The sequence below is a fragment of the Canis aureus genome, chromosome 12 (assembly GCF_053574225.1).
Source record: "Canis aureus isolate CA01 chromosome 12, VMU_Caureus_v.1.0, whole genome shotgun sequence".
Classification (NCBI taxonomy): domain Eukaryota; kingdom Metazoa; phylum Chordata; class Mammalia; order Carnivora; family Canidae; genus Canis; species Canis aureus.
Window position 1 is genome coordinate 4,508,138 of NC_135622.1, and position 14,484 is coordinate 4,522,621.

Below are 14,484 nucleotides of genomic sequence, written 5' to 3' on the forward strand. Positions count from 1 at the left end.
CTCCCTCTCTTGTGAGAGTTCTCCCCAGGGCCTCTCCATTGTAAAGCATGTGATCCCCTCTGCCCGAGTCTCGGCGACGGTCCGCGGGTCTCTCCATCTCGCGCCTGGCTTGGGTCTCAGGCTCAGCCTCCCGGCTTGGCCCTCTCGGTGGGCGGTGCTCCCGACGCCCCGCCCCCGGGAAGGACTATTGCTGGAGAGGTGTTGGGAGGGCAGTGTCCAGCCGGCATCCGAGAGCCGGATTGGCTGCGGCGACCCGGAGGCGGGTCAGAGGCGGGGCCGGCCGGGAGGCGGGCGGGGCGGCTGGGGCCGGGCCCAGAGCCCCGGGCGGTCGCATTGTTTTCCTGCGCGGAGCCGCGGCGGGAGTGGGGGCTGCGACTTGGACCCTGGGCTCGCGCGACCCGACTGCGCCCGGGAGGTCGGATCCAAGCTCCATCCCAATCGGACGCTCGTCACATCCCGCCAGAGCCCCAATCACGGATTGCGAACTCGGCGCGGTGCGGGGCCGTTGCCCGCCCGCTGCGTTCTTGGTCTCGCTGACCCGGATCTCGGAGCAAGTACCCCGGAGCAGGGATGGGGTTGCAGGGAGGCGAGGAGGACCCGGGGTGCCGCAGACGGGGACAACCTTCCGAAGTGCGAGAGGGACCCGGGAGGGTGCCAGCGCGCTGTGTGCCTGCCTGGCGGAGAGGGTCAGCGGAGTTGGGGTGCACGGAGGGAGGAGGGGACCGTAGCCGAGCCCCGTCAGTGCACTGTTGGGCGCACGGTCCGGGCGCCTCTTCCCAGCGGGTTTCTCCGAGTCGTGTCCTCCGGATTGGGGAGCGCGAAAGGCGATTATTTGAGGCGCGCATTGTACAGAGGGTGGAAAACCTGATCCCTTGACTCCCCAGAGGGAAACTAAGGCTCTGAGACCCGCGGAGAACTGGACCTTCTCGATGTCCCTGCAGGGTCGGGAAGGGGAACGCGTCGTTCCGGACTTTGGTGTGACGGCTGCACCTCTGTCCTTGTGCAAGCAGGAGTCTGAGCACATCTCAGGGGGTTGGCCCTGGCGGAGAGTCGGGGAAAGCGCCCCTCACCTCCCCGAAGCAACAGTCCCCATAACCTTCTCCTTCCTTCACCCTACTCGCCCCGAGGCTTTGTTAAACCGAGGTCTCGGAAGCAGGAGAGCCTAGCAGGCGACTGCACCTTGAGCCCACGGACCCGCTCAGCACTGGCCCCAGGCCTGCCGTCGTCGGTTCCCAGCCTCTGGCCCTGTTTCACTGGCCTCGGAGACCCGCCTCCGCTCCCCAGCCCCCGTTCCCACCCCCACTCTGTCTGCGCCTGCAGGCCCCTCCAGCCCCTCCTCCCGCTAACGTGGCTCTGGGACCCGGTCCCGGCCCAGACTCTGCTACCCGCCCCTCTCGGAGCCCCAGATCCAGTGAAGGGGAGACACGTCGAGCTCTGGCCCTGGGCCCACCTTATGCCAGGGTCTAGACACCTGGATTATCCTCGTTGGGGGTTGGGTGGGAGGGAGGGCAGGTTAGGAGCCAGGCGCTGAGAGGGTGGGAGAAATGTCTTGGAGAGGGAATGTGCCTTAAGCCTGTTCCTCGAGGATTCTCCGTGTTCTGCCCACCCCCTCACCTCTCCTCTGCTCCCCCAGAGGAAGGTGGACTTGGGCTGGCAACCAGCCTGAGAGCTTCCTGCTATTGTCCCTAGCCCAGTCTCCCCTTCTCCATCCCTTCCCCAGCACCCCCTAGACTCTGGTTATGACCCTGGCCACTCCCCAGAGGTGGCTGCAAGGGCCAGGAGGAGTGAGAAGGGCTGTTTCCTCTCCCAGCAAAGGGAGGACCTGGGAGGGGGAGAAAGCCGGCCAGGCCTCCCCCATTTGCTTCAGATAGGGGGTATTCTGTAGCTGGGATTGGTCCCAGGAGAGGGAGCCTTTCCCCAGGTCCTGGGTGGGATGGGGATTGCTTAGATGCTGTTCCTCTAAAAACAGATATGGGAAGCCCTCCTAAAGATCTATCATACTTAAGTCTAGGGGACCAATGCAAAGGCCAACCAAGTGTTTTCAGAGGCTGGACTAATCCAGTGTAAATTGGGGGTGGGGTGCAGCGACATTGGGTGGGAAGGAGGCAGGACCTGCTCTCTGGGAAGGAGGAAGGGGCTGGGGGTGCTGGCTATCAGAGCATTTTGCCTAGAAATGAAGAGCATGTAAATGAGATGCAAATTAGCCTCTATTGTCCCTAGCTAGGGCGCTTTTGCTAAGAAGACTGCTGGATTCTGAGGGTTTTGATGTGGGAGTGGTCATCATGCCCCATGGACTCTCAGGGTCAATCTTTCCCCCAAGACTGGTCCTGCCATTCCAGGAGTTTCTGGCTAGGGACCAGCCCCAAACCCTGCCCTCACATCTTCAGGCATGAAGCGGCCAGCACATTTGTAATCAACCTCGATGTCAACCCCCCCTCCCCACCACCACACATACACTCCCTCTTCCAGGGTAGCATGTCCCTTACCTTCTCCTGAATTTTCACAGTTACTTTTAAGGGATGTGGTAAAGAGGTGTAACTAAGCCTCTTCCCTCCTGTCCCTTCTTCCATCAGGTCAGAGGTCTCCTAGTTTCCTCAACCCCTCCCCCAGGAGTCACCACCCCAGGTAAGGAAAGGGCAGCAGCTCCTGAGGGCAGGAGATGGGAGCTGGCATGGCCTGGAAACAGGAAGAGGGTCTGGCTGTTCTCCCCACTTGCCAGAGACCAAAGTTGTTTCCTGGGTGAAGATAACCAGTTGCCCAGGGCAACTTGGAGGGGGAGGATAGGAGACAGGCTGTGTCCCTTTCTCTTCCCCTGGGAGCAACAGCATCCGGAAATATGGTGGGGGGGTGGTTAGGGAGGCCTGGCCTTTCAGCACCAGGGGGTCGTTAGTTAGCTGACTGCTCGGCCCCTGGGGAGGGGGTCATCATTAGGTGTTCCTACCCCTTCCCCTCCTCCAGCTCTCTGGGGACCCCATCTGACGTCAGCTTCCCCACCAGTGATGCTGGATTGGGGGTGGGGTACACTTGGCTCCTGGCCATAAGAGTGGAGATGGAATGGGCTGGGCCTGGAAGCCCAGGGTCACCTCTTTAGGGGACATGGCAGCATGAGCAACTAAGGACTGGTGAAGGAGAGCTGTCTGTTCACAGGAAGAAGGGATTCTCCCCCTTCTGGCCCAATCTCAGGAGTTCCTCAGCCCCTCACTTCAGTCTGAGGGGAGGGAGGGCAGGAGGCTGGAGTACACTCCCCACCAGGGTGCCACCCAGGGTCAGCTGGGGTGGGTTGCAGTGCTGATTGATGGGAAAGCAGGCTGGCTCACGTCCCTTCTACCATATCCATCTTTTCCTGGACTTTGGGCTACCGTTGCCTGCCTGTCATTGAATTATTTATATTTCCATTCTGAGGCAGCCCGAAGAGGGAAGAAAGGGAAAGAGGGACATACGTGTTCAGCCATCTCTCCTCACCAGTAGAGCCAAGCCCAGCCCCAGCTCCTCACAGAGGGCAGTTCTGCTCTTTCTCGTCCAGTACATGCATGGGCTTCTTAGGAGCCAGGGAGGGCACAGGGGGCTAGAGAGGCTGGGAGGGGGCGCAGTGGTCGGGCAGACAGCTGCAGCCAGAGCTAAATTTAGCCTCTGATCTGGCTTTGATGCAGATTCATTTTTGGCTAAGGCACCCCCCCCCCCAACTCCCCTCAGGACCCAACTTCTCCCTAGCGATGGGAAGGTCCCTTGAAGCAAGAACTTAGACTAAGACTACGACTCCTAGGCTGCCCTCCACATACTCTGTTCTTCCCCGACCCTAGAGGGGGTGATGGCTTCCTCGCAGCTGCCTTTGCCTGGGCACTGCGCCTGCATGGCTCCCAGGGAGCCGCAGGGGTCTGTGAGGGAGGGGAAGGCAGACGTGGTGCCCTCTTCCTCCTCCCAGTGCCAAGGAGTCACTATTTATAATTTTAAGGCTTTAGTGTCTAATTATAACTGAGAAGGGGTTAGCAAGAGGGGGGCCAGGAGGTGTCACCTACTGAATGTCCCAGGCCCAGTCAGGAGAGGCTGAGTGAGAAGGCTGGAAGGGGAGCGGGTGTGTCCTGTCCTTACCTGGGGTCATGCCTGCAAGCCTCACACCAGCCAGTTTGGGCCAGTTGGAGAAAGGCCCTGAGTGACAGTGACAGCTGGCTTAGACCAGGCAGTGCCGGAGAAAGGATTGTCTCCCCCAGCCCATAGGGTCTTCTAGAGCTAGGTCAGGGGAGCAGCCTTCCACTGCTAAGGGTGAAGGGATTGGGCCCCTTCTACACTTTCCTCTGTCTCCTTTCAGGGCTGGCATATGGGTGAAGGGGCACCCCCTGGGGCCTGAGCTGCCCCGCACAGGATGCCCTGGGCCCCCTGCTTCATGCCCTGGTTGCTCCTGCTGCTGGTGCTCTCACTTCCTCACACCCAGACTGCCTTTCCCCAGGACCCCCTCCCTCTGCTGACCTCTGACCTGCAAGGTGAGTGCCTGGCTGCCCATTGTGTGAGCTCATACTCCAGGCTCCTTCCGGGGAGGAGGTGAGGTGCTGGGAGGGGGGGGCACCTGGCAGAGGGGAGCCTTTGCTGACAGGTAGAGCCTCTTCACCACTGGGCCTCCACTCTGAGGCAGCACCTCAGTGCAGTCACCCGGTGGTTAAGAACACAGGCCCAGCCAGACCACATATATGCTGGTTTGAGTGCTGCCAAGCTGCTCGGTGGCTGCATAACCTCCACTGAGTCCTTTTACCTTTCTTTGCCTCAGTTTCCTCATCTGCAAAATGGAGACAACAAATAGTACTCTGCTTCAGTAGAGTTATTTAGGGGACAGAGTGAGGTCACACACGAAAGTGCCGAGAACACTGTCTGGCACACAGTATGTGTTTGCTGTGTGTTTGCTATTATTATTGGTTACACAGTGAAGGCTTGGGGCTGCTTCAGTGGCTCCCAACACTTCCTCCCTCCCTCCCCGCCATTTGCACCACAGCTAAGCCCAGATCCCACTGTGAGGGAAACTGTAAACCCACTTTCTTCCGAGAAAAAAACTTTATCTACTTGCAGATTCCTGTTATTTATGTAGGATTTAGAGTCATTCTAACGTGTGCCAGATGCCTTGTGAGCACCATACAAATAGCACCTGCCCCTGAACTCTGAGCTCCCTGTGAGTGCCGACGATTATGGTTTCCATAGTCAGGGGGGCAGATGCTGGAGCTGGTCAGAGGAGGGCATAAAGAGAGGGCTGGGAGAACCGCAGTCAGTGCTCCAGACGGGACAGCGTTCACTGTGGGAACTGAAGGGGAGCCCTTGCCCTGCAGCCCTTCCAGGAAGGGACCATGTTCAGCTCTGGAGTCAGACAGTCTGGGTCTGAATCCTGGTGCCTGCCACTCCCAAGCTAAAGGAACCATGCAAATTCCTTAGTGGCTTGAAGCCACCGCTCCTCATCTGTAAAATGGGGCCAATATTACTACTTTCCTCCTCCAGTTGTATTCAATGAGGCAGTGCCTCTAAAGTGCTCACATAGTGGTTGGTGGCAGTGAAGGCCTCCGAGTCAGCAAGCGTTATTTTATGAATAGTTGTATCATCATCTTACTGATACTTCATGCCCCCTCTCACTCCTTCACGATGACCATGGCTGGGTTTCATCTGGTCGGAAAGGATATTGAGGGAGTGTGTGGTGTGTGGCTGGCCCTCAGCACCCAGCTTTTTGTGTTCCAGGCACTTCCCCATCATCCTGGTTCCGGGGCCTGGAGGATGATGCCGTGGTTGCAGAACTCGGGCTGGACTTTCAGAGATTCCTGACCTTGAACCGGACCCTGCTAGTGGCCGCCCGGTAAATTGATCATAGCACAGCTGTGGGGCCAACATGCATGTTCCTGGGCAGACATGGGACCTGCATGGCCACTGCGGCATCCTGCAGGGGACACATGCAAGTATACAAGCCATAGTACAGTTGGACCTCAGCTTGGACCTGAGCACAAATGTCCAGGCATGGAGTGAGGGGGAGGAGAGAAGGCAGGAGGCCTGCAGGGTTCATCTCTTAGCTGTTGAACCTGAGTGGGATGGGCACTGAGGAGCTCAGGTGCAGTGCCTGGGCCTGGCCCTGATCCTTCCTCACCTGTCCCTTCAGGGATCACGTTTTCTCCTTCGATCTTCAAGCCCAGGAAGAAGGGGAGGGGCTGGTGCCCAACAAGGTGAGGGGCGTGTAGGGGGGAGGTGCAGGCTCGGAGATAAGGCTGGGAAGGGTCTGGTGGGGGTCAGATGGGTGGGAGGAAGAATCCCAAAGGGGCCACAACATGAGGGGGCATTCTGGTTGCCTCACGACGTTCCTCTTCTGCTTCTCCTTTCAGTACCTGACATGGCGGAGTCAGGACATGGAGAATTGCGCCGTGCGGGGGAAGCTGACCGTAAGCAGCAGGAGGAGAGCTCCCCAGCCCAGGCTCTGGCTGTGGGGTCCTCACCGTGCCCACTCCCACCCGCTCCAATCTTAGGCCACTGGGGCAATGTGCATGAGAGGGAGTGGGCAATCGTCACATAAGAGTTAGGCTCCGCCAGGCCTCTGGGCCTGCCCAAAGCGGCAGGGCAGTGACTAGTGCAATTGGGACTTGACCCCACGTTGCTCTGACTGGCTCGAGGGAGGTAGCCTCGTTTCCAGGGACTCAGGGCGCTGACCTAGGGTTCTGCATCGTCCAGGACGAGTGCTACAACTACATCCGTGTTCTGGTTCCTTGGGACTCACGGACGCTTCTTGCCTGTGGCACCAACTCGTTCAGCCCTGTGTGCCGCAGCTATGGGGTAGGCAGGGGCGGGCAGTGGCGGGTTGGGGCGGCGGTGGGAAGAGAAGCCCGCATGGGGGGCATGACCCAGAGTGCTGAGGGCAGGGATATGGAGGGGGTGAGGGGAAGAGGCAAGGGGATATGAAGGAGTAGGTTGCGGGGCCAGATTCCAAGACCCCAAGGGTTCCAAGGACCTGCTCCCTCTGCCTCCAGATAACGTCTCTGCAGCAGGAGGGTGAAGAGCTGAGTGGACAGGCTCGATGCCCCTTTGATGCCACCCAGTCCAATGTGGCCGTCTTTGCAGGTGTGCACCCAGGCTATGCATGTGAGAAGCGGGCCCACAGCTGGAGGGGGCTCCCGCCCTAGCCTTTCTCCCCATCTGGTCTTTGCCCATTGAGGGCTGAGGTAGGGGGCAGGGCCAGGCTGAGTGAGGTAGGGGTAAAGGAGGCCCAAGAAGAGCCAGACCCTTGGGCCCTCCCCTGACCCCACCCTACCCACCCCTCCAGAGGGCAGCCTTTACTCGGCCACAGCCTCGGATTTCCAGGCCAGTGATGCTGTGGTTTACAGAAGCCTTGGGCCTCAGCCCGCACTCCGTTCTGCCAAGTACGACTCCAAGTGGCTCAGAGGTCAGGGCGGGCCTGGGGGAGGGAGGCTGCTCTTGGGGAGGAGGTGCAGGGGGAGGCCTGTAGCAGGAAGCCAGCAGGCAGGGGGGTGGTACCGTGTGTGTGTGTGTGTGTGTGTGTGTGTGTGTGTGTGTGTGTGTGTGTGTGTAAGCAGTCAAGAGGCTGTATGGGGCGTGGGGCCAGGAGTTTCTGAGCATACCATTCCCAGTCTCTCCCCTCTTAGAGCCATACTTTGTCCATGCCTTGGAGCACGGAGACCATGTCTACTTTTTCTTCCGAGAGGTCTCTGTCGAAGATGCCCGGCTGGGAAGGGTAAGGAGGTGGGCACCACAGGTGGGTAGCTAGAGGGTTCTGCTGGATCCTGAGCAGAAAGAGTCAGAGGAGAGCTCCTGGCCCTAATCACCAAGCAATCCCCTGGACTCTGAGCCCAACTTGAGGAGCCTCCAACTCTTTACCCCCACATCCTGCTGTGTCCCTTGTCCCTGACCCAGTCTCCTCTACCACACACCATGCCCTTCTTTCGCAATACCCCTAACATTTGTCTCTTGGGGCTCCAGCACTCCAGATTCCCACCCCCAGCCCCACCCCAGCCTGGGCCCTCACTGTTCTCAGTCTCTGCTCTCCTCCCCCAGGTGCAGTTCTCCCGAGTGGCCCGTGTGTGTAAGCGGGACATGGGTGGCTCGCCTCGGGCCTTGGACCGCCACTGGACATCCTTCCTGAAGCTGAGGCTCAACTGCTCTGTCCCTGGGGACTCTACCTTCTATTTTGATGTCTTACAGGCCTTAACTGGGCCTGTGGACTTTTATGGCCACCCTGCTCTCTTTGGGGTCTTCACTACCCAGACCAATAGGTTAGTACCAGACTAATGGATGTGGGCCACTCTGTCCCTTATGCCACCAGCTTCCCAGCTTCCCTCTCAAAGGCTACCGATGCCCCTACAGTGAGGGGAGACTCTGATCAAAGCCATCAAAGCCGGTTTGCTGTTCTGCTCTCTTTCCTCCCAGCCTGGCCCCCAGGGGCTGCCTCACCCTCTCAGGCCCCACCCCCTAATGTGGTGCAGAAGGGTAGCTGCTGCGTCTCACCTGGGAGGAGCTGTGCTATTCCTTCCAACACCTAGCCTGCATCTTTTTCTGGCTCCTTCAGCATCCCTGGCTCTGCAGTCTGTGCCTTCTACCTGGATGATATTGAGCGTGGATTTGAGGGCAAGTTCAAGGAGCAAAGGAGTCTGGATGGGGCCTGGACACCTGTGTCTGAGGACAGGGTTCCCTCCCCCAGGTACCTAGGATGGGGGCGGTTTAGGGAGGGGCAGCAGCAAGCAGTGTTCCCATACAAGACTATAGAGAGGGTCTATGGGATTATGGGGAGCGGGCTCAGTGGGTTGGCGTGGGACTGGAGAGCTGCAAAGAAAGGGGAAGTAGCTGTATGAATGTCTGTGTGAAGGGGAGAGCAGAGGTTACCAATCATGTTTGAGAGCAGTCAGCGGGGGCACAGAGCCTAACGGAGGCCCTGGCTCTCTGTCCTAATGCTGCCCCTTCTCACCACCTACCAGGCCAGGATCCTGTGCAGGAGTAGGTGTGGCTGCCTTGTTCCCCTCTTCTCGAGACCTCCCTGATGACGTTCTAACCTTCATCAAGGCTCACCCACTGCTGGACCCCGCTGTGCCACCTGCTACCCATCAGCCTCTGCTCACCCTCACCAGCAGGTATGCTGCTAAAAAAACAACTACTGCCCAACCCCGATGCCCCAGCCACTCTCCTTCTTTGACCTCACAAGATAAATTGTATTGGTGGGAGGAAGAAGCCAGGAAAGTGGAGGGAAAGAAGGGGGAAGGATCCAGGAGCGGCCTCCATCCATGGGGCTGTCCTTGAAACGCTCAAGCTCCCCCAGTCAGGTCGCCCTGACAGAGGCCTATCCCTCCAGGGCCCTACTGACCCAGCTAGCCGTGGACGGTAGGGCCGGCCCCTACAGTAACACCACCGTCCTGTTCCTGGGCTCCAATGATGGGACAGTGCTGAAGGTGCTGCCCCCAGGGGGGCCCACTGGGGGACGCGAGCCAGTCCTGTTGGAAGAGATCAATGCATACAGCCCATCCAGGTGAGGCCTTCGTCTGGCAGAACAGGAAGGGGGAGTGAGGAGTCAGGGGGATGTGGGGATGTGGGGATGTGGGGATGGGGTGGGAACTCCCAACATTGGCTTCTGCATGGCAGAAACCGTAGGGTAGAGCGGTTTGGCAAGAAGCTAGATAGTGTGGAGGGGCAGCCCTAGGAGTTATGTTCCGTGCTGGTGCGCCTGCCAGCCTTCTGTTCTTTAACTGGCCCAGGGAGAAAATAGCCTTACCTGCTCCATCTCTGATTCCTTCTGACCTCACCCCAGGTGCAATGGGAAGCGGGCAGCCCAAACGGCCCGGCGAGTCATAGGGTTGGAGCTGGACACCGAAGGTCACAGGCTCTTTGTGGCTTTTTCTGGCTGCATTATCTACCTCCCTCTCAGTCGCTGTGCCCAGCATGGGGCCTGTCGGAGGTGAGGGGGCTTGAGGGCAGACCTTCCCTTGGGGGAGGTTCCTTGGGGTGGGGGTGGCCAGGAAATGCCAGGGCAGTTGGAGGGAGCATCCTGCAAGCCGACAGTACCTGGGGACTAGAAGCGGAATGGGCTAGGTAGGGTGGGAATGGGCTCAGGACCTCATGGAGGCCAGGGGGAGAGGAGGGGAGTGGGCAGGGGTGTGATGTGAATGGAGAGCCTCAGGTGACTCCGTTTCCCCAGGAGCTGTCTGGCTTCTCAGGACCCCTACTGTGGATGGCATAGCTCCAGAGGCTGTGTGGATATCAGGGGACCTGGTGGGTGAGTGAGGGGCCCCCAGATCTGCCGAGGAGAAAGTTCTGTCCGCATCATTAGGAGAGGAGGCTGAGGGCCAGGGTGGGGGCTGGGGGCAAGATGTGTAACTGCACTAAGCCACCTCCGTTTCCCTCCTAGGAATTATATGGATCCAGCTGGGACCCAGGAATCCCTGGAACACAGTGACTGTGAAGGTAAACAGAAAGGGCAGAGGCCGCCGTGGCCACAGTTGCACATGGCTCTGATGGCTGGCAGCTTCCATCCGAGGCATGGGATTCTGTACCCTGTGGCACAGTTGCCCACTTCGGTTCTCTGTGAAGCTCCCCCTGCCCCCATCTTCACCCTCAGTCTCCCTTCTTCATAGATGGAGCTACGGGGAGTCACTCTGGCACAGGGGATTCTGCTTATGGTGAGTCTGCCTATCCCCGCATCATCTTCCCTTGCTCGGCCCACACTCACCCAGCCTGTGCTCCAGCGCAGCGGACCAGCACCCCACACACCGAGTCTCAGAACAGGGTTAGCATCCTCCAGATACCCAGCATAGAGCTTGGTGCTGGGTACACATTAGGGTGCTTAATAAATAGTGTTTTTTTAAAAAAATACATGAAAGAATGTCCTGCATGGTGAGCCTTCCCCATGCCCAGAGGAGAGTAAAGGCTGAAGTTCCAGAACTTTCGGTTTCAAAGCAGGGGTGGGGAGGACCCACCGATCAGGTGTCAGAGGTGGAAAACAGAAGCCTCAATGGCTCTGACCTGGTCTCTGTCACCAGTGCTTCTGGGTCCTGGCCCTTCCCCTGAGACCCCCAGCCCCCCAAGTGATGCCCACCCCCGGCCCCAGTCTTCCACTCTTGGAGCTCACACTCAGGGTAAGGGGGCTGGCTGGGAGGGACAGGAGTGATGTGTGGGGCTGCTGATTCTTGAAGAATTCTAAGCCCCTCACTGACAGCGTCTGGTGCTCACTAATGCGCGTTTGGAGCCTCCCCTCCCCAGAGCTGGGCATCTCAGACTTACCTCCTTCTGCATGGGCAGAGTTTGGCACTCGCTCTTGGCATGGCTACAGGGGCCTGCGCTGGGACCAGGACTCCCCAGGCCCGAGCTCTAGCCCGTGTGAGGTCTAGTGTGATGGCCTGTGTGCATTGAGGGGGTCAGGGGAGGTCATGCTGAGGACGGTCGGCCAGTCAGCCCGTGTTGGAGTGAAGCTGAGCGGCAGCAGGAGCGAGGTGAAACTCGAACTCGCCCTCCCAGGCCCACCTACCTGGGCTGAGCCTCCCTCCTCCCTCTCGGTCAGCAGGCGTGCGCCGGGACCTCCCCCCAGCCTCAGCCTCCCTCTCCGTCCCCATCCCACTCCTCCTGGCCTGTGCTGCTGCAGCCTTCGCCCTGGGCGCCTCGGTCTCTGGCCTCCTGGTCTCCTGCGCTTGCCGCCGAGCCCACAGACATCGGAGCAAGGACGTGGAGACTCCGGGGCTCCCGCGCCCCCTCTCCCTTCGCAGCTTGGCGCGGCTGCACGGTGCGGGCGCAGAGCCGCCGCCGTCCAAGGACGGGGACGGGGCGCAGACACCGCAGCTCTACACCACCTTCCTGCCTCCCCCTGACGGCGTGGCCCCGCCGGAGCTGGCCTGCCTGCCCACGCCCGAGTCCACGCCGGAGCTGCCGGTCAAGCGCCTGCGCCACGCCGGGAGCCCCTGGGAGTGGAACCAGAACGGGAACAATGCCAAAGAGGCCCCGGGCCGCGCGCGGGGCGGGAGCGCGGGGGGCGGCCCCGCGCCGCGCGTGCTGGTGAGGCCGCCGCCGCCCGGCTGTCCCGGCCAGGCCGTGGAAGTCACCACGCTGGAGGAACTGCTGCGCTATCTGCACGGGCCGCAGCCGCCCAGGAAGGCGGCCGAGCCCCCGGCCACCGCGGCCTTGGCCTCGCGGCCGCTCCCGTCCGCCCCCGCCCCGGTCCTGTTTGCGGGCTCCAGCCTCCTCCCGCGGGAGTGCGGGCCGCCGCTGAGGCTGGACGTGCCCCCCGAAGGCCAGTGCGCCGCCCCCTCCGCCCGGCCCGCGCTGTCCGCCCCGGCGCCGCGCCTGGGGGTCGGGAGCGGCCGGAGGATGCCCTTCCCCACGCACCGCTCCCCGCCGGCCCTGCTCACCCGGGTCCCCTCGGGGGGGCCCTCCAGGTACTGCGGGGGCCCCGGGCGACATCTCCTGTATCTGGGCCGGCCGGAGGGCTACCGGGGCCGCGCGCTGAAGAGGGTGGACGTGGAGAAGCCCCCGCCGCCCCCGAAGCCTGCCCCGGCCGCGGCCGCCCCCCCGCAGGCCGTGCCCAGCGGCTGCCGTCTCCACCTCTGAGCGGGGCCGGCGCGTGAGGCCCGAGCCCCCAGGGGACGGGGGCGTGCCCCTCCGTGCCCCTCCGTGCCCCACACTCCAGCCGGCCCGCCTCGGGGTTATTTATTGACTGTCTTTCCCCCTGTCCTCGAGAGAGGAGTGGGAGGTGAGAAGCCCGCCCCTCCAGCGAGCCAGCCTTTCGGGGGGAACTGGCGCCCTCCCACTCCCCTCTCCCTCAGCCGAGCTGCCTTAACTCGCCTCCCTGGGCTCCCTGCGCAGACCGGGCCGCGGGCGGGCCGCAGGGCGGACGGACAGGCGAGCGGGGCCGGGGCCGGGGCCGGGGCCGGGGCCGCGCGCTGCGTCGAGTCCTCGGGCCTCCCGAGACATGCCTCCTCCTACTGTGTAGGAGCCTCGGCCTCCGCTACAGCTGTGCCCGAGCCGTGCCTACTGTCCCGGAGTGGAGGGGGCCGGCCCCCAGGACTGCGGACGGCCGCGGTCCTCCCGGGGTTCATCAGGAAAGGTTTCCTGAAGGAGGCAAACAAAGAAATGGTGTGTGGAGATGAGCCGGGGCCCCGGAGACCCACGGCACCACCGCAGCGGTGGGGAGGGCGCTGGAGCACGTTCTGCACCGAGGACGTTTTCGTAGCCTGTTCCATGGGGGTGGGGGGAGGGCGTTCTTTGAGAAATAAAATTAAGCTGCAGCGCGAGTGACTTAAGTTTCACAACGGGAAATCTTGTCCTAAAGAATCTGGAGAGTGGGGGTCGCATGGTAGGGGGGCTGCAGAGGACTCGGCCCCACCCGAGGTAGGGGCTCCCGCGGCAGCGCCAGAGGGCGCAGTTAGCTCCCCTCGCAGAACCCCGAGGCGGGGCGGCGCGTGTTTCCTCGCGCGCATGCGCGACCTCTCCCCTCGGTCGGGCTGCGCTCCAGCGCGGCGCCGGGAGGCTCGGCCCGGGGGGTCCGTCCGTCGTTCCTCCGGCCGCGGCTGGCCGAAGCCGAAGAAACCTGTTATCCCAAGGACCAAGGTGGGGGGGCACAACTAGCCGCCTCGTCCACTACCTCGGGCTTAAGGACACTTAAAGCCTCGCGCAGGCAGTGGCCGGCTTTTGCGGGTTTGTAAGTCCGGGTTTCCTCCGGTGCGGGGCCGGAGAGTGTCCGCTCAGCTGGGACCCGCGGCCGCCGTCCCGCTGGCGCCGCCTGCAGGCCGGCCCGAGCCCTGCAGCGAAGGAAGCCTTGGCGGCCCCTTCCCGGATCGCCGCCGAACTGCCTCGGCCTGGAAACGGCCGGTCGAGAACAATTTGGTGAGGAACCGAGATTTGTTTCTAGCTCTGCCCTTTAGTACCTGTAATCCTGACCACTCAGAACTTGGCCCTAAGCCTCAGTTTCCTCATCTGAAAAACAGGGTGGTTTGAGAGGCTCAAGTAACTAAAATGTATGTAGAAATGCTCTTAAAGGAGAAAGCGTGGTACCTTGTGAGATGTCGATTCCTCCAAACCTTAGACGTCCTACCTCTGCGATCTTCTACTAAGCAATCTTTTGTCTTCTTACAATCTGCATTTGCAGATTTTACCAAGATTTTTTTCAAATCGCCCTCTAAACTTTCCTCACACCTTGTTCTGCCAGATTTGTTCCCCAGTCTCCCTCTGCCTGGAGCTTGTTTCCCCAGATGGGAGAGGTCGTTTAGGTCTCAGTTTTCCGCTCTTTGGATGTCTTACTTATACCAAGATGCTTTATTTTTTTTATTTTTATTTTTTTTTTACCCAAGATGCTTTAAAAACCATTGCTAGGGATCCCTGGGTGGCGCAGCGGTTTAGCGCCTGCCTTTGGCCCAGGGCGCGATCCTGGAGACCTGGGATCGAATCCCACGTTGGGCTCCCGGTGCATGGAGCCTGCTTCTCCCTCTGGCTGTGTCTCTGCCTCTCTCTCTCTCTGTGACTATCATAAATAAATAAAAATTAAAA

General features: G+C 60.7%; 1 protein-coding gene across 5 annotated transcripts; it reads left to right on the forward strand.

The window, feature by feature from the left end:
* Positions 1-461: 461 nt before the first annotated feature.
* SEMA6C (semaphorin 6C) lies at positions 462-13,991 on the forward strand. 5 transcript variants are annotated; one of them, XM_077842276.1, is made up of 20 exons: positions 462-550; positions 2,574-2,625; positions 4,307-4,478; positions 5,710-5,824; positions 6,122-6,185; positions 6,342-6,398; positions 6,685-6,786; positions 6,981-7,071; positions 7,274-7,393; positions 7,614-7,702; positions 8,023-8,240; positions 8,534-8,665; positions 8,940-9,092; positions 9,311-9,484; positions 9,764-9,910; positions 10,151-10,228; positions 10,361-10,416; positions 10,587-10,631; positions 10,992-11,087; positions 11,513-13,991. In XM_077842276.1, the coding sequence occupies exons 3-20, from the start codon at positions 4,361-4,363 to the stop codon at positions 12,547-12,549; spliced, it is 2,892 nt and encodes a 963-aa protein (XP_077698402.1). In that variant the 5' UTR covers positions 462-550; positions 2,574-2,625; positions 4,307-4,360; the 3' UTR covers positions 12,550-13,991. The 5 variants fall into 5 exon arrangements, with proteins under 5 accessions (XP_077698402.1, XP_077698397.1, XP_077698398.1 ...); XM_077842271.1 differs by lacking the exon at positions 10,992-11,087; XM_077842272.1 differs by lacking the exon at positions 10,992-11,087 and having other exon boundaries at positions 11,591-13,236.
* The last annotated feature ends 493 nt before the right edge of the window (positions 13,992-14,484 follow it).

What these genes read in the sequence shown, in the direction of transcription:
- SEMA6C (XM_077842276.1), top strand. Translation starts at nt 4,361, where the DNA reads ATGCCCTGGGCCCCCTGCTTCATGCCCTGGTTGCTCCTGCTGCTGGTG. An exon ending in AGGGGCTGGTGCCCAACAAG is followed by an intron (nt 6,186 to 6,341) that starts GTGAGGGGCGTG and finishes TTCTCCTTTCAG; the next exon opens with TACCTGACATGGCGGAGTCA. An exon ending in CCGTGCGGGGGAAGCTGACC is followed by an intron (nt 6,399 to 6,684) that starts GTAAGCAGCAGG and finishes TGCATCGTCCAG; the next exon opens with GACGAGTGCTACAACTACAT.